General features: G+C 46.0%; 1 protein-coding gene across 10 annotated transcripts in view; it reads right to left on the bottom strand.

The window, feature by feature from the left end:
• itpr1b (inositol 1,4,5-trisphosphate receptor, type 1b) overlaps nucleotides 1–27,665 on the bottom strand; it is a 148,130-nt gene that overhangs the window by 99,892 nt on the left and 20,573 nt on the right. For 6 of the 10 annotated variants that reach the window (XM_031824914.1, XM_031824917.1, XM_031824912.1 and 3 more), the window contains exons 4-12: nucleotides 18,350–18,465; nucleotides 12,545–12,631; nucleotides 8,541–8,699; nucleotides 5,253–5,351; nucleotides 4,310–4,393; nucleotides 4,053–4,199; nucleotides 752–847; nucleotides 438–482; nucleotides 285–314 (exon numbers count right to left, since the gene is read on the bottom strand). In XM_031824914.1, coding sequence (XP_031680774.1) covers nucleotides 285–314; nucleotides 438–482; nucleotides 752–847; nucleotides 4,053–4,199; nucleotides 4,310–4,393; nucleotides 5,253–5,351; nucleotides 8,541–8,699; nucleotides 12,545–12,631; nucleotides 18,350–18,465 — 863 coding nt within the window. The remainder of the gene's footprint in view (nucleotides 1–284; nucleotides 315–437; nucleotides 483–751; nucleotides 848–4,052; nucleotides 4,200–4,309; nucleotides 4,394–5,252; nucleotides 5,352–8,540; nucleotides 8,700–12,544; nucleotides 12,632–18,349; nucleotides 18,466–27,665) is intronic. The other 4 variants (XM_031824920.1, XM_031824915.1, XM_031824921.1 and 1 more) reach the window with 1 other exon arrangement.

The following is a 27,665-nucleotide window of genomic DNA, read 5'->3' as shown; positions in this document are numbered from 1 at the left end:
CATTGAATTTGTAAACCTATTACAAGTGGACGCTCTCCTTTCAGAATATGCAGAAAAATCTTCAAAATGTGATGATAGAAAATGGTTTTCATAAGAACTACTCAAAACACACTACACACAAACAGTGGCTAGTATGGAGAGACCCGAATTAAGGAAGTCAGACCAAGATTTAGTTTGAGTTCTCTTCAAAAGGGTGAATTCGCTATTAAATCATGGTTAAAGAATCTCTCAATTCATCAATGAAGTATTTCAGAGGATGAAACACACCAGGACAGACACAATACCTGGAAGTTAAAGGGAACAGAATCCACCACCTGGAAAGAAAAACAAGATCCAACACAGAGTTGAAAGTGTAGATCAGCGGTAGATAGGGCAAGTCAGAGCAAACACAGCTCAGACATGAAACACAGACATAGAGTAGTCTCTGGTTGACTTACTGAGGATCTGGGCTCAGGACATTCTTCCTTATAGTCGGGGTTCACCTGAAAAGATATCAGGAACCAGAATGGGATACTTAACTCCAACATGTGAGGAAGCAAGAGGCAATACATAGTCCTCTTATAAGTGAATAGAAAGTAGATCAGGTCCAACTTAATCAAGCCCCGTTGTTAAGACTTTCAGATCGCATGCTGAAGCACTGCAAGATGATGGTACACATTATAATCCCAGGTATTAATCAATTGAGCCATGCAAGTGGTTGGTTGGTAGACTATCATGTAATATGACTACAGTCAGGTGTGAGAGGACTCACCTCAGCAGCCAGGTATGATCCTGTTGCAAGGTGTTTGAACCGGAACAGGCTGTTCCAGTAGCCAGCTCCGCCCCGACAAGGGTCATGGTGGACCACCTGATAAAAGAATGCAAAACCTGACAGCATGAGAAACAGCTGTCTGGACTGATAACACACGAGTAAAAACATCTTATAAGATGCAGGACGACCCACATGGTTTCACCTGGTTCTCTCCATCCCAGGGGCCTCATTTATCAATCATGTGTAGGCAAAGAAAACATGTGCGTAAACCAGTGTGAGATTTAAAAATGGGAACGCTTGCTTGAGAGTGTATGTATGTCACGCCTTGGTCATTGTGTTTTGTGTTTTCGTTATATATTTGGTCAGGCCAGGGTGTGACAGGGGTTTATGTTATTGTATTTCGTATTGGGGTTTGGAGTATTTGGGATCGCGGCTGATTAGGGGTGTTGTATAGGCTTGGCTGCCTGAGGCGGTTCTCAATCAGCAGTCAGGTGATTCTCGTTGCCTCTGATTGGGAACCGTATTTAGGTAGCCTGAGTTTCGCTTTGTCTTTCGTGGGTGATTGTTCCTGTCTCTGTGTTGTGTCACCAGATAGGCTGTATTAGGTTTCACGTTCCGTTTGTTGTTTTTGTATTTATTAAGTTATTTCATGTATCGTCACTTTTTCTTCATTAAAGATCATGACCACCACGCTGCATTTCGGTCCGACTCTCTCTCAACAAACGAAGAACGCCGTTACAATGTAAATGTACACACAGCCATGACCATGTGTATGCACAGTGCCAAGTGGGGGAATGTGGGAACTGCTTGTCAAGAGTAACCTAGAGAATGGGGAAAATATATGTTGAAAATGTGTGAATTCAATAATTCTTTGATTTCATTGTATTTCCATTGTGAATTCATGCAACATAGTATCTTAACAGGCTATATCATATACATACATATACAAAGCATGTGGACACCCCCTCAAATTAGTGGATTTGGTTATTTCAGCCACAACCGTTGCTGACAACTGTATAAAATTGAGCTCACAGCCATGCAATCTCCATAGACAAACATTGGCAGTAGAAAGGCCTTATTGTAGAGCTCAGTGACTTTCAACGTGGCACCGTCATAGGATGTCACCTTTCCATCAAGTCAGTTCGTCAAAGTTCTGCCTCGTTAGAGCTGCCACAGACAACTTAAGTGATGTTATTGTGGAAACGTCTAGGAGCAACAAAGTGGAATGCCACACAAGCTCACAGAACGGGACCGCCGGTTGCTGAAGGTCGTAAACATTATCTGTCCTCGGTTGCAACTCACTACCGATTTCAAAACTGTCTCTGGAAGCCACGTCAGCATAATAACTGTTTGTCGGGAGCTTCATGAAATTAGTTTCCATGGCCGAGCAGCTGCACACAAGCTTAATGCCAAGCGTCGGCTGGAGTGGTGTAAAGCTCACCGCCATTGGACTCTGCAGCAGTGGAAACGCGTTCTCTGGAGTGATGAATCTGGCAGTCCAATGGATTATTCTGGGTTTGGTGGATGCCAGGGGAACACTACCTGCCCAAATGCATAGTGCCAACTGTAAAGTTTGGTGGAGGAGGAATATTGGTCTGGGGCTGTTTTTCATGGTTCGGGCTAGGCCCCTAAGTTCCAGTGAAGGGAAATCTTAACGCTACAGTATACAATGAAATTCTAGACGATTCAGTGCTTCCAACTTTGTGGCAACAGTTTGGGGAAGGCCCTTTCAAGTTTCAGCATGGCAATGCCCCTGTGCACAAAGCGAGGTCCATATACAAATGGTTTGTCAAGATCGGTGTGGAAGAACTTGACTGGTCTGCACAGAGCCCTGACCTCAACCCCATCGAACACCTTCGGGATGAATTGGAGTGCCAACTGCGAGCCAGGCCTCATCGCCCAACATCAGTGCCCGACCTCACTATTGCTCGTGCCTAAATGGAAGCATGTCCCCACAGCAATGTTCCAACATGTAGTGGAAAGCCTTCCCAGAAGAGTGGAGGCTGTTATAGCAGCAAAGGGGGACCAACTCCAAATATGCCCATGATTTTGGAATGAGATGTTCAACAAGCAGGTGACCACATACTCTTGGTGATGTAGTGTAATTTGACCACATCAGTGCATTTTGTCATGATAATAATCAATATAAAGTACAGTAATTATTAAATGAAAAGGCATGTGTGAAAGTGAAACCATTGTTGAAGTTAATGGGAAATTGAATGCGAGATAACTGATCTTGCTCTGTTTGACACAGGTTGCATTTCACAGAGAGCACATTTTTTTGTGACAGGTGGGACCTATTTACAGAAAGTACAGATTGGCATATCAGATATCGTTTTTTTGGCCACAGGCACACACCATCGCACAACAGTTTGCGGTCAAGAGGGGTTTCTTTGCGATTAATGGGTTCCCAGATACCAACGGAGCAATAAAAGCCCCATCCCAAAACGAGTTCAACTATGGAAAAGGCTTCAACTCAATTAATGTGCAGGTGATAGGTTATGTGACGCACAAAAGACGCTGCTGAATGTGGTGGCAAGGTGGCCAGGTGCAACGCGCGGCTCATTCATTCTGCACAACAGCAATGTTGGCCTCTACGCCTATAGGAGAGAGCTGTTGAGGATCGATGGCTTATTGGTGAGTGTTGCCTACTCATTTGAAGTATATTTGCCATTGATAAAGCAACTTGAATTATCCTAATGGGCCTCTCTGTTTGTTCAAATGTTTACTGGTCAAGCCACAACTGAGTGAGCCAAATAAAACCTTTTGGTTGTATTCAACCTCTGACACCAACACCTTTATTTCAGGTCTCGGAAAAGTTTTATGCTTCTTAGCTTTTTTGGGTCGCACCATTGTACTGTATATCATGGTACGGCGTTGTATATTTCCCACAGGCTTTAAAGGGATGATTTTGACCATGTATGGTTAATTAGGGGCGTTTCGCAATGCAAATAGACAAGGTTGTGCACGAGCACTGAGGCTGAGAACAATATTGGTTAATATCATTGGAGATCTCCTACCGGTGTGCCTATGATGGCGTATGATGGTTTGATAAATCACACACTTTCTTTGCAAAAGATTCTAAATTCTGTTTCTAAGTAGCATTTTAGAATAGTTTCACCGCAAAATTGATAAATTAGGACCCATGACTTATTCTGGGAAACTAGCTTTGGAACAACCTACAGAATGTCATGGCAATGCAAAGTTATCGTAAAAACCATATCCTTAAATATCAGTGTCATATGTGATTGTGTACCATGAATTTCACCATGTATCTCATATCTCATTGTCCTATGCTCACCTCCACTTCCCACAATGCCTTGCTGCTAGTGGCGGAGGTGGCGGACTGGCGTCCTGTAGTCCTGAGAAAGACGTACTCCTTCTTCTTGAAGTCGTCACATGTCAGGAACTTCTCCTGCTCTGCATGGAACAGCCGAACAACATCACCCTGGCAACACAAACACAGACACCAGTCAGTAAAATGAGGGCAGGAGAGCCATCTACCCTGTTTGTGTTATTGTGTCCAATACATTTCAATCAACTAATTAGAGTACCTACCCCTTTAAGAATAGTCTCCTTGTTGTCACTCCATTTCATGAACAAAACTACTTTCCAACTTGTGTTGCAGTTTACAGAGTTCACCTGAAAAACAAAATGATAAGCATGTGTGAGTTGTGTCAGGAAATACTTTTATTCACATCATCAAGTTTGTTTTAAAAAAGTGACATCAAAACAAATGAGCCTGCACCTTTTTGTGCATGTGGGTTTGTACAGGCTTGCAGGAATGGAGAAGCTCAGTAAATATGCACTGTGTGTAGAAAACATTGGGAACATCTGCTCGTTCCATGACAGATTAACCAGGTGAAGCCAGGTGAAAGCTATGATCCCTTATTGATGTCACTTGTTAAATCTACCTCCATCAGTGTAGATGATGATGGGGAGAAGACAGGCTAAAGAAGGATTTTTAAGCCTTGGACATGGATTGTGTATGTGTGCCATTCAGAGGGTAAATGGGCAAGACAAAAGATTTAAGTGCCTTTGAACGGAGTGTGGTAGTAGGTGCCAGGAGCACCGGTTTGAGTGTCAAGAACTGTAACGCTGTAACCTTGTAGAGTCCACACCCTGACAAATTAAGGCTGTTCTGAGGGCAAAAGGGGATGCAACTGTAATTTATCTTTATGGCTGTTGAGCTTTAAGAATGGTGTATGTACTAGCATAAACAACCATCACTTCATTAATTCAAGACAATATGGCCGTTTTACAATCCATTCTTCACATATAGCAAGGATGATTAGTACGCAACAAAAATAAAACAGGAACTAATGAATGCGTTTCCTCATCTTTGAGAGGACAGAATGAACAATAACAAAGCACAGTGTTCAGCATAGTTAAAACCTGCACTACTCAAGGAAGTGAAATGTGCAGGGACACCTTGGTTAATAAAACAATAGAGACTTTCCCAATATGGATTCTGTTCCACAAGATGAAACATGTACTCTACCTCATTGCATCCTGGGTTGTCGACCAGCTGATGGCTGCTGGCGTGAAGTGGCTGTCCAGCGTTCACAGGGTTAAGGACCACCTTGTCTCCAATCACCACCTAGACAGACCGGGGAGCAATCAATAGCATTATAATACACACACAGTATAATCAACTACACAGAATATCACGGCCACACATGCTCACACACAAACACACATGTACATACAGAGACATGGACACCGAGACACAACAAACAGAGAGACAGTCTGATTGTGTGTCATTGAGTATTTTACATGCACACTAATAATTCAATATTAAACTGATTATGGCAGTAGGCAGATTTTGCAAAAGTCATATAAACACCTTACTCTGCATATCCTAATTGGCGTGAGGTCAAATTCTAAGTAAGCAAACCCTGCTTTTCTGAGCATTATTTTGAAATTATTAGGACATGTAAACGCCTTCAAAATCTGCGTTCCAGCGGTGTATTTTAGCTGCCCATGTGCTCACACCAGCCGAGAGCCTCCTCCTTTTGCACGAGTGAAGTGAGTTCAGAACAACTGAATGTATGCATCTTAGAGGTAGTAGTTTTCACTTACAAACTTTATATGTCCCAACTCAGAATCAAATATGCTTCCCAAAAATAACATGTTCCCTGTGGTAGAACGTTAATATTGATTGCCGATTTCCTGCATTTTCAGAGTGCTTTCAGGTAGATGGATTTCCGATGCGTCCATGTAAAACAGGATTATTTAGGGAAAACGCTCTTCTTACAAAGCATGTAAACGTTTTAATCGAAACATTATATTAAATATGTATCCACAATAATCACTTTATTGTGTGCGTGTAACTGCCATCATTATCATACACTGCTCAAAAAAATAAAGGGAACACTTAAACAACACAATGTAACTCAAAGTCAATCACACTTCTGTGAAATCAAACTGTCCACTTAGGAAGCAACACTGATTGACAATACATTTCACATGCTGTTGTGCAAATGCAATAGACAACAGGTGGAAATTATAGGCAATTAGCAAGACACCCCCAATAAAGGAGTGGTTCTGCAGGTGGTGACCACTGACCACTTCTCAGTTCCTATGCTTCCTGGCTGATGTTTTGGTCACTTTTGAATGCTGGCAGTGCTTTCACTCTAGTGGTAGCATGAGACGGAGTCTACAACCCACACAAGTGGCTCAGGTAGTGCAGCTCATCCAGGATGGCACATTAATGCGAGCTGTGGCAAGAAGGTTTGCTGTGTCTGTCAGCATAGTGTCCAGAGCATGGAGGCGCTACTAGGAGACAGGCCAGTACATCAGGAGACGTGGAGGAGGCCGTAGTAGGGCAACAACCCAGCAGCAAGACCGCTACCTCCACCTTTGTCAAGGAGGAGCAGGAGGAGCACTGCCAGAGCCCTGCAAAATGACCTCCAGCAAGCCACAAATGTGCATGTGTCTGCTCAAACGGTCGGGGGCGAACCGGAGCCAGTCAGGGAGTCGGATGAGGAGCTCGACGCAAGATTCCGGAGAGAGGTGCTAGCATTGAGAGCGCTGCAGAGCGGGCGTGCTGAGGTGCGTGTCATCAGCCCGCTGTCACCTGTACCGGTCCCACGCATCAGGTCTCCAGTGCGCCTCCACAGTCCAGTACATCCTGTGCCTCCTCTCCGCACTCGCCCTGAGGTGCGTGTCATCAGCCTGGTGCCACCGGTACCGGTCCCACGCATCAGGCCTCCAGTGCACTCCACAGTCCGGAGCTTCCGGTGTCGGTTCCCAGTCCGGAGCTTCCTGCAACGGTTCCCAGTCCGGACCTCCCGGCGACAGGCCACAGTCCGGAACCTCCAACGACGAACTGCAGTCAAGATCCTCCAGCGGTGGTTCCCAGTTCTGAGCCTCCGGCGATGATCCACGGTCCGGTTCCTCCGACAACGATCAGTGTAGGGAGTGGGGACTGCGTCCAGAACCGGAGCCGCCACCGAGGGTTGATGCCCACCCGGACCCTCCCCTATAGGTTCAGATTTGTGGCCGGGGGGGGGGGGGGGGTACTGTCATGCCCTGACCTTAGATATCTCTGTTTTCTATATATTTTTGTTAGGTCAGCGTGTGACTAGGGTGGGTACGTTTTTGTATGTCTCAGGCTTTTTGTATGTCTAGGGTTTTTTGTATGTCTAGGGTTTTTGTATGTCTATGTTGGCCTGATATGGTTCCCAATCAGAGACAGTTGTTTATCGTTGTCTCTGATTGGGGATCATATTTAGGCAGGCCATTTTCCCACTATCTGGTGTGGGATCTTGACTATGTGTAGTTGCATGTCAGCACTCTATTGTATAGCTTCTTTGTTTGTTATTTTGTTAGTTTGTTCGGTGTTCATTCTTTTAATAAAGAGAATGTACCCATACCACGCTGCGCCTTGGTCTCCTTCATATGACGAACGTGACAACAGCTGTGGTCTTATAACAGCCAGGTGAAATCCTGCTGCCGCACAAGATGTCCTGCCACACAGGTCTGAGATGTCTGAGCACTACCACTGCATAATTAATTCCTGTCAACATCCACTATACTCTTAATGTATATAACTAGTGCTTGGTGCTATCTAACACCAGGCAAATAATGATAACACATTGGTTGACTTGTTCACATCAGACCATGTTGGCTACCAAGCACTAGGTGGCCACAGTGGACCATCTCATCAGCACAGGAATCATTCAGCCAGAAATACCCTAATGGCTAAAGCTAATGAACTTACCTACGGTAGCCTACTTGCAATTGAACTAGTACACACCCTGAAGCCATCACAATGTCAAAATAGGTAATGATATATTCATGTATTCGTACAACTTGTCAATTCTATACACCCCTGATTCTATTTATAAAGCAGGTAAGCTTAAGTAGCATCAGGCGTTAACAGAGGAGTGCTGTCCAAGAGATCCCTGTGATAATGATTTTTGCCCTGGCCACTGATGCCAGGAGCTTTAAGAATCTTGTGTGCCAGACTCACCATGTGAACTTTCAGCGAGATCTTTACATGTTAAGCTCTTAATCACTCTTAATCTAGACGCCTACTGACAATACAACTTTGACCAGCTAGCCTGAATGTTAAAATGCTAGGCATATCCACCAATTAAGAAATTGAAACCTGAAGAGAACAATACTGATAGCTATGAATCAGAACAATCAATGAGCATCACGTCTTGCTCTTGAGAATAAAGGCTGTTGTCTAGGTTTTATCATTGTTCTATAGAGAGACATGACAAGACTTCCTATCTGACCTTTGACCCACACTACAGCCAACCCTGGGCTAGACACTCACACTGTCTCCCAGGGAGCGCAGTTTGTAGAAGGGCTGAATGTAAAACCAGGAGCCCTCGTTGCCTGCAGAGTCCAGCGTCACCCTCATAGCATTCTTCTCCAACAGGGCAGGGAGTCGCTTATTCACCGTCAGGTACTTATTACTTTTCAAGTGCAACAGCTGAAACAGTGGCAGACAACAGACACAGTTATAAACTCATACATGCATGTAAACATAATACATGTACAGATGCATGTCACAGTCTGAGTCTATCATGGAGTGTATCTACAAGGAAAGTTGGAGTTAGATATCAAATATTGGCACAGTGGCCATTCGTAGATATCCCCAAAGAAACATAAAGGTTTAAACACCGTTTCCCATGCTTGTTCAATGAACCATAAACAATTAATGAACATGTACCTGTGGAATGGTCGTTAAGACACTAACAGCTTACAGACGATAGGCGATTAAGGTCACAGTTATGAAAACTTAGGACACTAAAGAGGCCTTTCTACTGACTCTGAAAAACAACAAAAGAAGGATGCCCAGGGTTATCTGCATGAATGTGCCTTAGGCATGCTGCAAGGAGGCTTAAGGACTGCAGATGTGGTCAGGGCAATAAATTGTAATGTCCGTACTGTGAGAGTCCTAAGACAGCGCTACAGGGTGACAGGACGGACAGCTGATCATCGCAGACTGTATGTAACAACACCTGCATAGGATCAGTGCATCCGAACATCACATCTGCGGGACAGGTACAGGATGGCAACAACAACTGCCAGAGTTACACCAGGAACGCACAGTCCATCCATCAGTGCTCAGACTGTCTGCAATAGGCTGAAAGAGGCTGGACTGAAGGCTTGTAGGCCTGTTGTAAGGTAGGTCCTCACCAGACATCACCGGCAACAGCGTCGCCTATGGGCACAAACCCACCATTGCCGGACCAGACAGGACTGGCAAAAGGTGCTCTTCACTGACGAGTTGCGGTTTTGTCTCACCAGGGGTGATGGTCGGATTCACATTTATCGTCAAAGGAATCAGCGTTACACCGAGGCCTGTACTCTGGAATGAGATCGACTTATTTCTCTGCCATTTTTTCTACTTTTGAACTCGGGACAACTTGTTCTAGGTCCCAAAAAACAAAGAGATCTGTTGAATCTGACAATAAAAAAACAAATAAAACTGTGAAGGACCTTACTCTGGACCCTGATCTCTCTTTTGACGAACATATTAAGACTGTTTCAAGGACAGCTTTTTTCCATCTACGTAATATTGCAAAAATCTGAAACTTTCTGTCCAAAAATGATGCAGAAAAATTAATCCATGGTTTTGTTACTTCTAGGTTAGACAACTGCAATGCTCTACTTTCCGGCTACCCGGATAAAGCACTAAATATACTTCAGTTAGTGCTAAATACGGCTGCTAGAATCCTGACTAGAATCCAAAAATTTGATCATATTACTCCAGTGCTAGCCTCCCTACACTGGCTTCCTGTTAAGGCAAGGGCTTATTTCAAGGATTTACTGCTAACCTACAAAGCATTACATGGGCTTGCTCCTACCTATCTTTCTGATTTGGTCCTACACATATGCTACAGTCACAAGACGCAGGCCTCCTAATTCTCCCTAGAATTTCTAAGCAAACAGCTGGAGGCAGGGCTTTCTCCAATTTTTATGGAATGGTCTGCCTACCCATGTGAGAGACGCAGACTCGGTCTCAATCTTTAAGTCTTTACTGAAGACTCATCTCTTCAGAAGGTCATATGATTGAGTGTTGTCTGGCCCAGGAGTGTGAAGGTGAATGGAAAGGCTCTGGAGCAACGAACCGCCCTTGCTGTCTCTGCCTGGCCGGTTCTCCTCTCTCCACTGGGATTCTCTGCCTCTAACCCTATTACAGGGGCTGAGTCACTGGCTTACTGGTGCTCTTTCATGCCATCCCTAGGAGGGGTGCGTCACTTGAGTGGGTTGATTCACTGATGTGATCTTCCTGTCTGGGTTGGCGCCCCCCGCCTTGTGATTATTATTATTTGACCATGCTGGTCATTTATGAACATTTGAACATCTTGGCCATGTTCTGTTATAATCTCCACCCGGCACAGCCAGAAGAGGAATGGCCCTCATAGCCTGGTTCCTCTCTAGGTTTTGGCCTTTCTAGGGAGTTTTTCCTAGCCACCATGCTTCTACACCTGCACTGCTTGCTGTTTGGGGTTTTAGGCTGGGTTTCTGTACAGCACTTTGAGATATCAGCTGATGTACGAAGGGCTGAATAAATACATTTGATTTGATTTGATTGGAGGTGGAGGGTCAGTCATGGTCTGGGGTAGTGTGTCACAGCATCATCGGACTGAGCTTGTTGTCATTGCAGGCAATCTCATTGTTGAATCTTGCTATGTTCATACAAATATTTACGCATGTTAAGTTTGCTGAAAATGCCGTTGACAGAGAAGAGGACGTTTATGTTTTTGCTGAGTTTATTTCTCATGGACCTTCATTGCTCCATAATTTCAACCAATAAATAAATCAGGCATGTTTACTCTATTGACCTCAACCAGCCTCACCGCCTCAAATGGGTATTCTACATCTGCATTGCTTGCTGTTTGGGGTTTTAGGCTGGGTTTCTGTATAGCACTTTGTGACATCGGTTGATGTAAAAAGGGCTTTATAAATACATTTGATTGGTACTGTGAGACTAGACCTTAACCAACCTTTCTGATTGTGGTTGTTTGTTTTGAGGGAGAAAGCAGTGACTGAAAAAACTATTAGTTCAAAATGTCTCAGACAATTACAGATATATGCGTTTACAATGCATTCTATCAAGTGTTGAGCTACCCACTTACTAGTGTAGTAAGACTGTGTTAAATATTAAACACTGGCAGAGGAGCATGGCTGTACCCTACTGCCCTCAATACCTTTCCTGTCATCACACCACTAAAACACATAAACCCCATAGGCCTACTGTACAACTTCCTCAAATACAGTTCTGAAAGCATGAGCACCATTTTTTCAGGAGATAGCTGTCCTAAAATATATGCAGGTGTTTTGCCTTTTTAGATGATAGATATCGCTAATACAATGGGTCTGTCACTTGACAGGGGAGAGTTGAGTAAGTTGAGCCATTTTTACATTCGGCATCACTCCTTCAAGGAAAATGTTTTGTTCTTTCTAACAAAGATATCTATATATATTTCAGGATGTTGTGTATCCCCCCCCAAAAAATCTGAATTTATGTGAACATTACAGTTTTCAACACAATCGCTTCTTTGTATATTAATAATTTTAAGCATCTTTTAACACAGGCTTAACACCTAACATTTAACATATTCCAGGCCCTGTTCTTACCTCATATCTCAGCTATAATGCCTTGCATTACACCTGGGAAGAAAACACTTCAATTTGCTGAACTTCCATTGGCTCAACTTACCCCAAGGCAAACATTTAGACTATGTTAGCCCCCACAGCTACAACGATACACTTCCATGCTAGGTTTAGGAACTTATACTGAAGCTTATAGAGACCCCAACTGATGAATAGAAAATATAAATAAATATCTACTTTGGATTAGATACAAGAATCGTTAAACCTCTAACACAATGCATTAATTTGACTTGGTGAAAATACATTTTTGGGACCAAACTTGCTTTCCACTTTTTCCATGTGGTTTCTTCCTTCACAGACTCCACAAAATTACGACCTCTTCCTAAATATTTGATCAAATTACTGGTTTTCTGTATGGGTCCTCAACTTAACCCACTCTCCCCTACTATAGAGCACATCTACTTCTAGTGGTCCATTAGACCGGTTTCCCTGTGACCTGATAATCTCACTTCTGTGTCGTAAACTTTCACTGGTCAAATATGCAGAGGATGATAAGGCCTGGATGATAATTGTCTGCATTAATGGAGGAGCTGTATTGCCTTTCTGCTCCAGGCTCTTCACTAACCTTAATGACACTGTCACGGTATGGCTATACCAAACTCAATCTCCTTGTTACCACGTTACGTAAGAGTAAGCTCTTCCTGGTCATACCTGAATGACATTTCCGTATTGGATTACAGTTCCTAGCAGCTTTCGGTTCTCAGATTCATTCTGTTTCTTCTCCAGATCAGCAGCATGCTGAAACATAGGGATAAAATATTATGTCAGACAATACAATAGCCACAAACGAAAGAGAAAACTCAACAGACCGATTGTTGGTCTGCACAGTTCGGGGCCGGATGTTCGCTGTTCATTCGCTTGCTGTCTACGCTGTGTGTTTAAATGGGACCACCCACCGTTGGTGATTGCCGTCATTTTCACTTGTTTCTACATGTAGAATCGGTTTGCACTTGGTATGCAAATTACGGACAGTACTCTGTTCAGAGGTGCGAAGTACTCTTGGGCCAGAGACGCTCGACAATCCTACCGGTCTGTCCATGCCTTTAGATTTAGTGCTCCAAAAACACATTAAGTGTCACGACTTCTACCGAAGGTAACTCCTCTCCCTGTTCGGGCGGCGCTCGGCGCTCGGCGTCGCCGGTCTACTAGCCGCTACCGATCCCTTTTTCTTTTTCTGGTTGTTTTGTCTGTGTTCCTTTTCACACCTGGTTTTCAATTGCTTTGATTTCTGTTGGTATATAGGGCACCTGTTACCTGCCGTAATTCGTGCAGGATTAGACTTGTGTGTATTGCGCTCGAGTGTGTTTGTTGTTTTTTCGCTATTACGCACGTGTATGTAAAGTGTCGGAACTGTGTTTGTTCCTCCGTGTGTTTGCACGAGTATTCGAGAGCGTAGTTTTGGGATTTTTTTCTGTGCCGTTTGTATTGGTGGACTATATTATTAAAACACGCTTCTCAGACATCCCTGCTCTCCTGCGCCTGACTCCTACACCTCTCACCAAGACGCATGTTATCACAGAATCCTGCACCAATATAATTATGGAGTCAGCAGGAGCGGACGCACTTCCAGGGTCCGTGGAGGAGCGAGTTCAACACCACACGGCAGTGTTACACCGACTGGGGAGCGCCATGGATCAGGTGATGGCGACGATGGAGAGATGGGAGAGAGGTGGCCTTCCCACACCGTTATCAGCTACACCCCAACCTGCACCACTACCCTCTCCTTCATTGCCTGAGCACAGTGGAATTCGACTCGCCCTCCCGAGGGAGTATGATGGGACGGCGGCCGGGTGCCAGGGCTTCTTACTCCAGATGGACCTATACCTGGCGACTGTTCGTCCGGCTCCTTCGGGGGGTGAGAGTGTGAACGCCCTCGTCTCCTGCCTCGCAGGTAAAGCCCTGGAGTGGGCCAACGCGGTATGGAACGATCCTGATTCGGCGAGGGACCACTACCCAGAGTTCACCCGCCGCTTTCGGGCCGTGTTTGATCACCCACCTGAGGGTCGAGCGGCGGGTGAACGGCTGTTCCATCTGAGGCAGGAGAGGAGGAGTGCTCAGGACTTTGCTCTAGAGTTCCGGACCTTGGCCGCTGGCGCGGGATGGAACGACAGGGCCTTGATCGATCACTATAGGTGTAGTTTGTGTGAGGACGTCCGTAGGGAGCTGGCCTGTAGAGACACTACCTTGTCCTTGGACCAATTGATCGACATGTCCATTCGGTTGGACAACTTGCTGGCGACCCGCGGACGTCCAGATCGGGCTCTGTCAGTTCCATCTCCCAGCTCCACCACTCCAACACCCATGGAGCTAGGAGGTGCTTCAGCAAGGGCGACCGGAGGAGGGGGCCTTTCCTGTGCCAGCTGTGGTCGCAGAGGGCACACTGCTGACCGGTGCTGGGGGGGTCCCCCCGGGAGTCGAGACGCCAGGCCGAGCACTGCCCGGACACCTCAGGTGAGTCGGCACCAGGCTCACCCAGAGCCCCCTGTTGGTCACATGTATGTATGGATTGTTTTTCCTGAATTTTCTGCTCTGTCCCGGCATAAGGCGCTAGTAGATTCAGGCGCGGCGGGGAATTTTATTGACCGCGGTTTAGCGAACAGGTTAGGGATTCCCCTTGTTCAGCTGGACAAACCCTTCCCAGTGCACGCCTTAGATAGCCGACCATTAGGGTCAGGGCTAGTCAGGGAGGCCACGGCTCCACTGGGTATGGTTACGCAGGAGGGTCATGAGGAGAGAATTAGGCTCTTCCTCATTGATTCTCCTGCGTTTCCAGTGGTGTTGGGGATCCCCTGGTTGGCCCGTCACAACCCCAGGATTTCGTGGCAACAGAGGGCTCTACAGGGGTGGTCGGAGGAGTGCTCAGGCAGGTGTGTAGGAGGTTCCATCGGTGCTACAACGGTGGAGAGTCCAGACCAAGTCTCCACCGTGCACATTCCCTCAGAATATGCCGATTTGGCTATCGCCTTCTGTAAAAAGAAGGCGACCCAATTACCACCTCATCGACGAGGGGATTGTGCGATAAATCTCCTGGTAGGCGCTGCACTTCCCAGGAGTCACGTGTATCCCCTGTCACAGGAGGAGACGGTGGCTATGGAGACATACATATCGGAATCTCTGGGGCAGGGGTTCATTCAGCCCTCCATCTCACCTGCCTCCTCGAGTTTATTTTTTGTGAAGAAGAAGGAGGGTGGTCTGCGTCCGTGCATTGACTATAGAGGTCTAAATTCCATCACGGTGGGGTATAGTTACCCGCTACCTCTCATTGCCACGGCGATTGAGTCATTTCACGGAGCACGGTTTTTCACAAAACTGGATCTCAGGAGTGCATATAACTTGGTGCGTATCCGGAAGGGAGATGAGTGGAAGAAAGCGTTTAGTACCACATCCGGCCATTATGAGTACCTCGTCATGCCGTACGGGTTGAAGAATGCTCCAGCAGTCTTCCAATCTTTTGTGGATGAGATTCTCAGGGATCTGCACGGTGAGGGTGTGGTGGTTTACATCGATGATATTCTGGTCTATTCCGCTACACGGGCCGCGCATGTGTCTCTGGTGCGCAGGGTACTTGGGCGACTGTTGGAGCATGACCTGTACGTCAAGGCTGAGAAATGCTCGTTCTTCCAACAGGCCGTCTCCTTCCTTGGATATCGCATTTCCACATCGGGGTTGGTGATGGAGGATGACCGCATTGCAGCCGTGAGTAATTGGCCGACTCCAACGACGGTAAAGGAGGTGCAGCGGTTCTTAGGGTTTGCCAACTACTACCGGAGGTTTATCCGGGGTTTTGGGCAGGTGGCAGCGCCCATTACGTCACTGTTGAAGGGGGGGCCGACGCGTCTGGGGTGGTCGGCTGAGGCGGACAGGGCTTTTGGTCGCCTGAAGGCTCTTTTTACCTCTGCTCCCGTGCTAGCGCATCCGGACCCCTCTTTGGCATTTATAGTGGAGGTGGACGCATCCGAGGCTGGGGTTGGAGCCGTGCTCTCCCAGCGCTCGGGTGCGCCACCGAAGCTCCGCCCCTGTGCTTTCTTTTCTCGGAAGCTCAGCCCGGCGGAGCGGAACTATGACGTGGGGGATCGGGAGCTGCTAGCTGTTGTCAGAGCCCTGAAGGTGTGGAGACATTGGCTTGAGGGGGCCCAGCACCCTTTCCTCATCTGGACTGACCACCGTAATCTAGAGTACATTCGGGCAGCGAGGAGACTGAACCCTCGTCAGGCAAGGTGGGCCATGTTTTTCACCCGATTTAGGTTTACCATCTCCTATAGACCAGGCTCCCAGAACACTAAGGCAGACGCACTGTCCCGACTATATGATACAGAGGAGCGGGCCATTGACCCTGCGCCCATCCTCCCGGCTTCTTGTCTAGTGGCACCTGTAAGGTGGGAGGTGGACGCAGACATTGAGCGAGCATCGCGTGTTGAGCCCACTCCTCCACAGTGTCCAGCGGGACGGGTGTATGTTCCGCTGGAGGTTAGAGACAGGTTAATTTGGTGGGCTCACACATCCCCCTCCTCTGGTCACCCGGGGATTGGGAGGACGGTGCGATGTCTTAGTGGGAAGTACTGGTGGCCCACTTTAGCCAAGGACGTGAGGGTTTATGTGTCCTCCTGCTCAGTGTGCGCTCAGTGCAAGGCTCCTAGGCACCTGCCCAGAGGGAAGTTACAACCCCTTCCCGTTCCACAGCGGCCTTGGTCACACCTGTCGGTTGACTTCTTGACCGATCTGCCACCGTCACAGGGCAACACCACGATCCTGGTCGTTGTGGATCGGTTTTCTAAGTCCTGTCGTCTCCTCCCTTTGCCCGGTCTCCCTACGGCCCTACAGACGGTGGAGGCCCTGTTTACTCACGTCTTCCGGCACTACGGGGTGCCTGAGGATATTGTTTCTGATCGGGGTCCCCAGTTCACGTCCAGGGTGTGGAAGGCGTTCATGGAACGTTTGGGGGTCTCGGTCAGCCTGACCTCTGGGTTTCACCCCGAGAGTAATGGGCAGGTGGAAAGAGTGAACCAGGATGTGGGTAGGTTTCTGCGGTCGTATTGCCAGGACCGGCCAGGGGAGTGGGCGAAGTACATCCCCTGGGCGGAGATGGCCCAGAACTCACTCCCCCACTCCTCTACGAACCTGTCGCCCTTCCAATGTGTGTTGGGCTATCAGCCGGTCCTGGTACCATGGCATCAGAGCCAGACCGAGGCTCCTGCGGTGGACGATTGGGTGAAACGCTCAAGGGAAACCTGGGAGGCCGCCCACGGGTACCTTAAACGGGCCGAAGGGCGGCAGAAGGCCAGTGCCGACCGCCATCGCAGCGAGGCCCCGGTGTACACACCGGGGGACCGGGTCTGGCTCTCGACCCGAAACCTGCCCCTCCACCTGCCCTGCCGGAAGCTGGGTCCGCGGTTTGTGGGGCCATTCAAAGTCCTGAGGAGAATAAACGAGGTGTGTTATAGGTTACAGCTCCCCCCGTATTACCGTATTAACCCCTCGTTTCATGTGTCTCTCCTCAGGCCGGTGGTGGCTGGTCCGCTTCAAGAAGATGAGGTGCGGGAGGTCCCTCCGCCCCCCCTGGACATCGGGGGGGCACCGGCGTATGCAGTTCGGTCCATACTGGACTCGAGGCGTCGGGTGGGGGGTCTTCAGTACCTCGTGGACTGGGAGGGGTACGGTCCGGAGGAGAGATGCTGGGTGCCGGTGGAGGACGTACTGGATCCACCTATGCTAAGGGAGTTTCACCGCCTCCATCCGGATCGCCCTGCGCCTCGTCCTCCGGGTCGTCCTCGAGGCCGGCGTCGTCGCGCTGCGGGAGCCGCGCGTCAGGGGGGGGTACTGTCACGACTTCTACCGAAGGTAACTCCTCTCCCTGTTCGGGCGGCGCTCGGCGCTCGGCGTCGCCGGTCTACTAGCCGCTACCGATCCCTTTTTCTTTTTCTGGTTGTTTTGTCTGTGTTCCTTTTCACACCTGGTTTTCAATTGCTTTGATTTCTGTTGGTATATAGGGCACCTGCCGTAATTCGTGCAGGATTAGACTTGTGTGTATTGCGCTCGAGTGTATTTGATGTTTGTTGTTTTTTCGCTATTACGCACGTGTATGTAAAGTGTCGGAACTGTGTTTGTTCCTCCGTGTGTTTGCACGAGTATTCGAGAGCGTAGTTTTGGGATTTTTTTCTGTGCCGTTTGTATTGGTGGACTATATTATTAAAACACGCTTCTCAGACATCCCTGCTCTCCTGCGCCTGACTCCTACACCTCTCACCAAGACGCATGTTATCACATTAAGAATAAGATGCAGTACTTTATGAAATACCGATCTGGCTTTATGGCGTGTAATAAAAGTGGAGAGTGTCTCACTTGTAATGATTTTCTCGACCTCAACAACACGGCAACACATGCAGAAGCAGAAAGCAGAATGGGAAGCAGTTGTGTTAGAGAACAATTAATATAAACCAGTGGGATGAGGGTACTCACGTGGAGTTTGTTCAGTAGTACTGTGTCAGTGGTGCTGTTTCCCCCTGGTTTTGCTGCCTTCCAGAACTGTTTCTGTGCAGAGTACCTGTTCATGGGGCACAGCTTGAAAAGGCAGTCTGGAAAGAAGAACAGAGAAGGAGAGTCAGAGAAAAGATGTGCTGATTTATCATCAAATCCATAACATTGAGTGCATGATGAATAAAGTGGTGGGAATATTTACCAAAAGAGCATGGAGGAGTAATTGGTTGTCAGTATAACAACATGAATATCTCTAAATCAATACAACATGATGATGGTGAGTCCTGACAGAAAACCCTAGTTCCTCCTCCAGTCCCCGAGGCTGGCTACCGGCAAGGCAAAATGGGGGACCTGATTATCTGTGACAGGTGTATAAAATTGCCGTTCCAGTGAGCGCCAAGCGCCACCACAAAACTTGTCCAACGAACGCCACAGTACAGGGATTAGCTGTCATGGGGATGCATGGTGGGGGAGAGGGAAGAGCGGGATGGATAAGCACAGGAGGAGGTGAAGAGAAGAGAGCCAGGGACAATAGGAGAGAGGGTTAGGTAAATGAGCGAGGGAGAGGAAGTGGGTTTATGGACTGAAGAAGACCATGTTAGGGGAATTAGGATAGGAGGACAGAATTGGGAGGAGTGTAAGCAAATGACACACAGTACGAAGGAAGGGTTGTGTTTTTTTTCTTTTTTTAACAACAGTTGGCAAACTGTGCAGGAAATGGCAGGGTACAGTATGACACAACCCACAGTGCAAACATTGAGGAACAGACAGGAATCAACATAAAACAGGCCACTGAAATGCTTAAACAATGCTGCTTTAGATCAAATAAATGGAAGTTTACACAGCAGGCCCACTGTACAAAAATAATAAAACAAATAATATACTACTATATATAATACTTAGTACAGAATTGTCACAGTCACATTAAATACAGCATACTCTGCCAGACTGTGATGATCCAATGATAAAAGGGTCAACAGGTGACATTCTTCAAATACCATCACCTTCTCCTTTCATCCATGTTATCACAGCTCTCTGAGAAGGGTATGAATACAATCAGAGACAGTCTATCACTGACATGAATGAGTTGTCCTAGCAGCGGATAATATTTCCTAGAGAAACATACCTAAGTGTCAGACATGTCACCCAAGCAATTACTGTTGCAATGTACCAATCCCACATCAGAGAGGAAGAAGTGAGGTTTAAAACGCTGGGTTAAAGCTCCATGGAAACCAGTCCTTTTAAATAGCTTAACAGGTCTATTAATACTCAACAGGGATCTTAGGATTTAGCCAGGTACACTTTCCCTCTGTTCAGTGCTCAGGCACACGGAGTCTTGCATGGAGTCTCAGTCCTGTTGCTGTGGCTACCTGGAGGAGTGATGAGGCCTGTGAGAGGCTGGAGAGGTGGGGTGAAGACGAGTACACTGTGCCATCGCAAACCAACCTTGCCCCAAGCCCCATGAGGAAACTTAGGCAAATAAGGTTGAAACATGCTGATGCCATTGCACTTGGTCATGTCATCACTTGAGGTCATCGCTTGAATTGCCCTCAATAGACTCTGCTATAATTCAAATGCAAAGCCTGTAAAACACTGCGAGAGAATGCTATCATCTCACTGTGCAGGGGGATCTGTAGCCATGGCTGATAGGACTTTCAGAACCGCACAAGAGCTCCATTGTTCTACATCCATATCCATTACTGACCAATCTCAGAGTAATTTCTCAGGAATCCCAATAACTCTGGAACCGAAATTTGCAATAGATGCCCACAATACACTAGATCTTCAGTTCCAGAAGGAACTTCTGACATTGCCTTTAACAAAGTAGTTCACTACCAGCACAGTATTCACTTCATGCATTCAATGTTGGCTGAATTTTTGTTCTGGGCCCAGTTTCTCAAAATCATTTTAAGGCTAAATTAATTTTTAGAACCTTTATAATTTTTTCCCTACTTTTTCCACCCAGGACGCTTTATCTGGACATGTTTCTACAGGATCTCCACCAGCCGAAAAGATAAGTAGTAACATTAACTCTATGCCGTCTAATTTCAGTCTGTACTCATAATCTACAGGAGAGCTATTGCCTCATGGTGAGGACAGACAAGTTGCAAGCCCAGCTTCATATGCAAGGGCAATTTAAGTGTAGGAAAGGATGAAACAGCATTTGTCACCACAAAGGACAGGTAGTAGTATAAATCCCCCCCCCCGACCCGCAAAGTCCTTGCAGCTGGACAATTTTTTCAAGGCTTCTGGTAAGAAATGCTGTCGGCATGCTTAACCGGTGTCGCTAGTTCAGACAACATAAACTTTTAAACAGGTTATCCACATTAAGCAAATTTAAAATCCTCGTCATTGGCTACTCCATTACCCGCAATATTAGATTTAAAAATAATAATCCAGCGATCAAACACTGTTTACCAGGGGGCAGGGCTACAGACGTAAAGGCTAATCTGAAGAGGGTGCTGGCTAAAACTGGCAAATGTAGAAAGTAAGTATAGGGATATTGATATCCATAGTTACTGTTTACGGGCCTCCTGAGCCGTATACAGCATTCGTCATTGAGTTCCTTGAATTCCTATTGGACCTTGTAGTCATGGCAGATAATATTCACATTTTTGGTGACTTCAATATCCACATGGAAAAGTCCACAGACCCACTCCGAAAGGCTTTCGGCTCAGTTTATTTTGGTCATCATTTGTCCAACATGTCTCCAGACCCACGCATTGCCACAGTCATACCCTAGATCTAATTAAGGTCCTGTGTAACAAGTATTGTGGATCTAAATGTTTTCCTCATAATCCTGGACTATCGGACCACCATCTTATTACATTTCCAATCGCAACATATAATCTGATCAGACCCCAACCAAGGATCATCAAAAGCCGCGCTATAAATTCTCGGACAACCAAAAGATTCCTAGATGTCCTTCCAGACCCCCTCCACCTACCCAAGGACATCAGAGTATAAAAATCGGTTACCACCTAATTGGGGATCTACATTTAACCTTTCGTAATACCCTAGATGCAGTCTCACCCCTAAAAACAAGAAATATTTGTCACAAGAAATGAGCTCCCTGGTATACAGAAAATACCATGTTTCCAGAAAGACAGAACCATAAAATAGCTTGTAAAGTCAGTACCGTACAATATTAAAGAGCCCTCAATGCTGCTCGATCAGCCTATTTTTCCAACCTAATTGAGGAGAATTAATTTTTCGATACTGTCGCAAAACTAAGTAAAAATCGGCATTCCCCAAGAGAGGATGGCTTTCACTTCAGCAGTGATGAATTAAACTCATTTCGCATTTCGCTACACTCGCATTAACATCTGCTAACCATGTGTATGTGACCATGTGTATGTGACCAGTAAAATTTGATTTAATTTGTACGTTTCGTTGTTCCTCAAGGTTCCGTTTTAGAACCGATATTGTTTTCACTATATATATATTCTACCTCTTGGTGATGTCATTCGGAAGCACAATGTCAACATTGCCTACTCTGAAAGCATGTGTTTCAGACATAAGGAAGTGGATGGCGACAAATGTTTTGACTTTTAAACTCAAACAAAACAGAGATGCTAGTTCTAGGTCCCAAGAAACAAAGAAATCTGCTGTTGGATCTGACAATTAATCTTGATGGTTGTACAGTCGTCTCAAATAAAACTGTGAAGGACCTCTGCATTACTCTGGACCCTGATCTCTCTTTTGACGAACATATCATGAATACTTCAAGGGCAGCTTTTTTCCATCTTCGTAAAGTCTTTACTGAAGACTCATCTCTTCAGTAGGTCCAATGATTAAGTGTAGTCTGGCCCAGGAGTGCGAAGGTGAAGGACAAGGCACTGGAGCAACAAACCGCCCTTGCAGTCTCTGCCTGGCCGGGCTGAGTCACTGGCTTACTAGTGCTCACTAGTGCTCTTCCATGCTGTCCCTAGGAGGTGTGCGTCAATTGAATGGGTTGAGTCACTGACGTGATCTTCCTGTCCGGTTTTGCGCCCCCTCTGGTTCATGCGGTGTCGGAGATGTTTGTGGGCTATACTCCACCTTGTCTCAGGGTAGTAAGTTGGTGGTCTGTTGATGTCCCTCTAGTGGTGTGGGGACGGTGCTTTGGCAAAGTGGGTGGGGTTATATCCTGCCTGGTAGGCCCTGTCCAGGGGTATAGTTGGACGGGGAAACCATGCCGCCCCCCCCCCCCCCCCCCCCAAACTCCAATATCTATGCTGCAATAGTCTATGTGCAGGGGGCTAGGGTCAGTCTATTATATCTGGTATAATTCTCCTGTTTTATCTGGTGTCCTGTGTGAATTTAAGTATGCTCCCTCTAATTCTCCCTCTCTCCCTGCCCTCCCTCAGGACCTGAGCTCTAGGACCATGCCTCAGGACTAATTGGCCTGATGATTCCTGGCTGTCCACAGTCAACCTGGTCTCCACCCGGCACAGTTAGAAAAGGACTGGCCACCCCTCAGAGCCTGGTTCCTCTCTAGGTTTCTTCCTAAGCTCCTGCCTTTCTAGGGAGTTTTTCCTAGCATTCCTCTGCATTGCTTGCTTTTTGGGGTTTTAGGCTGGGTGTCTGTTTAAGCACTTTATGACACCTGCTGATGTAAAAAGGGCTTTATAAATACATTTGATTTCAAACACTCGCCCATAGCTATCGGGAAACCAGGCCCAGAGCTAGTACGGCAGGAAACAAACTGCTGCTTAACAGGCGTTTATTTCGTGTTTTGGAGAAATGACAGCTTCAAAAGTTCTTAAGCACTCCAGGAACAACTGTACTTTGGAAATAGACTTTTTCCCAATTTTATTAAGTGACTGGCTTCAATATAATCTTACTGAGCCTGCAAGTGCAGTGAAAAAAACTAGCTAGCCAGCTAAAACTGGTACAGCTAGCTAGCTAACTAATGGTATCTGCTGAATCAGACTTTCATCTTTCCACATTTGTTTGGACACCTGTAGATCATCAGACTTAAAAAACAACATCAGTAGGCCTATACCTAGCGGTCTTTAAATGTTTTGTATATTTTCGCTAAACTAAAGTTCAGTTATTTCTTTAAATCAAATCAAATCAAATTTTATTTGTCACATACACATGGTTAGCAGATGTTAATGCGAGCGTAGCGAAATGCTTGTGCTTCTAGTTCCGACAATGCAGTAATAACCAATGAGTAATCTAACCTAACAATTCCACAACTACTACCTTATACACACACGTGTAAAATGATAAAGAATATGTACATACAGATATATGAATGAGTGATGGAACAGAACGGCATAGGCAAGATGCAGTAGATAGTATCGAGTACAGTATATACATATGAGATGAGTAATGTAGGGTATGTAAACATAAAAGTGGCATAGTTTAAAGTGGCAAGTGATACATGTATTACATAAAGATGGCAAGATGCAGTAGATGATATACAGTACAGTATATACATATACATATGAGATGAGTTATGTAGGGCAAGATGCAGTAGATGACACACAGTACAGTATATACATATACATATGAGATGAGTAATGTAGGGTATGTAAACATTAAATTAAGTGGCATTGTTTAAAGTGGCTAGTGATACATTTTTTACATCAATTTCCATTATTAAAGTGAGCTGGAGTTGAGTCACTATGTTGGCAGCAGCCACTCAATGTTAGTGGTGGCTGTTTAACAGTCTGATGGCCTTGAGATATAAGCTGTTTTTCAGTCTCTCGGTCCCAGCTTTAATGCACCTGTACTGACCTCTCCTTCTGGATGATAGCGGTGTGAACAGGCAGTGGCTCGGGTGGTTGTTGTCCTTGATGATCTTTATGGCCTTGCTGTGACATCGGGTGGTGTAGGTGTCCTAAAGGGCAGGTAGTTTGCCCCCAGTGATGCGTTGTGCAGACCTCACCCTCTGGAGAGCCTTGCGGTTGTGGGCCGAGCAGTTGCCGTACCACGCGGTGATACAGCCCGACAGGATGCTCTCGATTGTGCATCTGTAAATGTTTGTGAGTGCTTTTGGTGACAAGCCAAATTTCTTCAGCCTCCTGAGGTTGAAGAGGCGCTGCTGCGCCTTCTTCACAACGCTGTCTGTGTGGGTGGACCAATTCAGTTTGTCCGTGATGTGTACGCCGAGGAACTTAAAACTTACTACCCTCTCCACGACTGTCCCGTCGATGTGGATAGGGGGGTGGTCCCTCTGCTGTTTCCTGAAGTCCACAATCATCTCCTTTGTTTTGTTGACGTTGAATGTGAGATTATTTTCCTGACACCACACTCCGAGGGATCTCACCTCCTCCTTGTAGGCCGTCTCGTCGTTTTTGGTAATCAAGCCTACTACTGTAGTGTCATCCGCAAACTTGATGATTGAGTTGGAGGCGTGCATGGCCATGCAGTCGTGGGTGAACAGGGAGGACAGGAGCGGGCTCAGAACGCACCCTTGTCACTTAATTTAGCTAGCTAGATAGGTAGAACAAACTGAATGGAACTGTCAAGCAGCGAGTGACCAGCTGCCTGCAAAGTGGGGTGCCCATTTTCTCAGGCGCATGATGAATTGATTGAAGCAGTGTACTGTTAGGTAGCATGCCTTCATGTGGAGAACCTATAGAATGCGGAATCACATTTTTGTTCATGACATGTAAGGTATAGAGCAGGGCTTTGCTTATAAATTCACAAGATAATGCCCCTGATATTTTGCTATTTCAAAAAGAGATTATGGTACATTGAGTTAACTTCCATAAACATGGCTATCTCATTCCACTGGCCAATGATGACAGTTTCAAGAAGGATCAGCTCACTCTACAAACACTAGGACTGTCCTTCTCAAATACTCAGCAAAAAACAAAACGTCTCTTTTTCAGGACACTGTCTTTCAAAGAAAATTTGTAAAAACCCAAGTAACTTCACAGATCTTCATTTTAAAGGGTTAAAACACTGTTTCCCACGCTTATTCAATGAACCATAAACAATTAGTGAACATGCACCTGTGGAAAAGTCGTTAAGACACAAACAGCTTACAGACGGTAGGAAATTAAAGTCACAGTTATGAAAACTTAGGACACTAAAGAGGCCTCTCTACTGACTCTGAAAAACACCAAATGAAAGATGCCCAAGGTCCCTGCTCATCTGCGTGAACGTGCCTTAGGCATGCTGCAAGAAGGCATGAGGACTGCAGATGTGGCCAGGGCAATAAATTGCAATGTCCTTACTGTGAGACGCCTAAGACAGCACTACAGGGAGACAGGATGGACAGCTGATTGTCCTCGCAGTGGCAGACCACGTGCACAGGACCGGTACATCTGAACATCACACCGGCGGGACAGGTACAGGATGGCAACAACAACTGCCCAAGTTACACCAGGAACTCACAATCCCTCCATCAGTGCTCAGTCTGTCCGCAATAGGCTGAGAGAGGCTGGACTGAGAGCTTGTAGGCCTGTGTAAGGCAGGTCCTCACCAGACATCACCGGCAACAACGTCGCCTATGGGCACAAGCCCACCGTCACTGAACCAGACAGGACTCGCAAAGGTGCTCTTCACTGACGAGTCGCGGTGGGGTGATGGTGATTTGGTCGGGGGTGATGGTCGGATTTTCATTTATCGTTGAATGAATGAGCATTGGTGGAAGAGCGGGGTAACATCTCACAGCAAGAACTGGCAAACCTGGTACAGTCCATGAAGAGGAGATCCACTGCAGTACTTAATGCAGCTGGTGGCCACACCAGATACCGACTGTTACTTTTGATATTGACCCCCCCTTTTTTTCAGGGACACATTATTCCATTTCTGTTAGTCACATGTCTGTGGAACTTGTTCAGTTTATGTCTCAGTTGTTGAATCTTCTTAAGTTCATACTAATATTTATGCATGTTAAGTTTGCTGAAAATAAATGCAGTTGACAGTGAGAGGACGTTTCTTTTTTTGCTGAGTTTAGTATCACAGTTGAGTATTGATCAATCTCCAACCAAGCACAGAATGCTGCTCCCTGAGTGAGTGTGTTTCTGTATGTCAGAGATGTAAGGTCTGGTTTGGTTCCAGGAAATCAGCATATGGTTTTCCTTCTGTACTGTGGCATGAATACACTTTGCACTTGTCTTGCTAAAATGAACTGCCTGGTCTTGCATCTAATCAAACACCATGATGTATTACTATAATACAAAAGCACAAGACAGGGCTGGACATGGTGGGAAAGGTCAAGGGGGGTTAACCTGTGCAGGACCTTGTGCTCTATTTCTGACCAAGAGAAAGAATATTAACATTTAGGACAGATGTTTAGCAGGGAGGGCAGGATCAAGACAACTGAAAAGTTCCTAGGTAGCCTAGTCTCTAATTAAGTGCATCTGAGATTTGCTCTCTTTCCTAAAAGCAGAATTCTTCCTTCCTCTTCATTTTTCGCCAGTTAGACAACATTGCCAAATAAGGCAGGGAGGTCAGTGGGAAAAGGAGCTGGAGATAGGAATGGACCCTGCTGCCAATGTCTACCAATACTCAGTATACAGTATAACCGCCCTACAGTATAACTGCCCAGTACAACATCAGTCCAGATAACTTTAGTCACTCCCATTGCTGCAACTAAGGTTCATCCATTCGAGCCTAGATGACTAAATAAACGAATGTCCAGTAGTGCTCATGTCTACTATAGCTATTTGGGGAACCGAAACAACAGTTGTGCAAACCACAACAAAAACAGCTCACCATCTTGACAATGCAAGCCATTTAGCAGAAACACAATTCCGAAATGTGGCTAAAGACGTCATGTAGGACTATTCTCAATCAAAAATGAGAATGGTAAGGCCAGAAAATAAACAACAGCGGCACGAAAACATACAGTTGAAGTCGGAAGTTTACATACAATTAGGTTGGAGTCATTAAAACTCGTTTTTCAACCACTCCACAAATGTGCTGTTAACAAACTATAGTTTGGGCAAGTCGGTTTGGGTATCTACTTTGTGCATGACACAAGTAATTATCCAACAATTGTTTACAGACAGATTATTTCACTTATAATTCACTGTATCACAATTCCTGTGGGTCAGAAGTTTACATACACTAAGTTGGAAATTCAAAGAAATTATGTCATGGCTTTAGAAGCTTCTGACATCATTTGAGTCAATTGGAGGTTTTCCTGTCGATGTATTTCAAGGCCTACGTTCAAACTCAGTGCCTCTTTGCTTGACATCAGCCAAGACCTCAGAAAAAAAATTGTAGACCTCCACAAGTCTGGTTCATCCCGGGGAGCAATTTCCAAATAACTGAAGGTACCACGTTCATCTGTACAAAAAAATAGTACGCAAGGATAAACACCATGGGACCATGTAGCCGTCATAACGCT

Source organism: Oncorhynchus kisutch, linkage group LG5 (genome assembly GCF_002021735.2).
Source record: "Oncorhynchus kisutch isolate 150728-3 linkage group LG5, Okis_V2, whole genome shotgun sequence".
Lineage (NCBI taxonomy): Eukaryota > Metazoa > Chordata > Actinopteri > Salmoniformes > Salmonidae > Oncorhynchus > Oncorhynchus kisutch.
The sequence above is the reverse complement of the archived record's forward strand: the minus strand, read 5'-3'. Positions and strand labels throughout refer to the sequence as shown.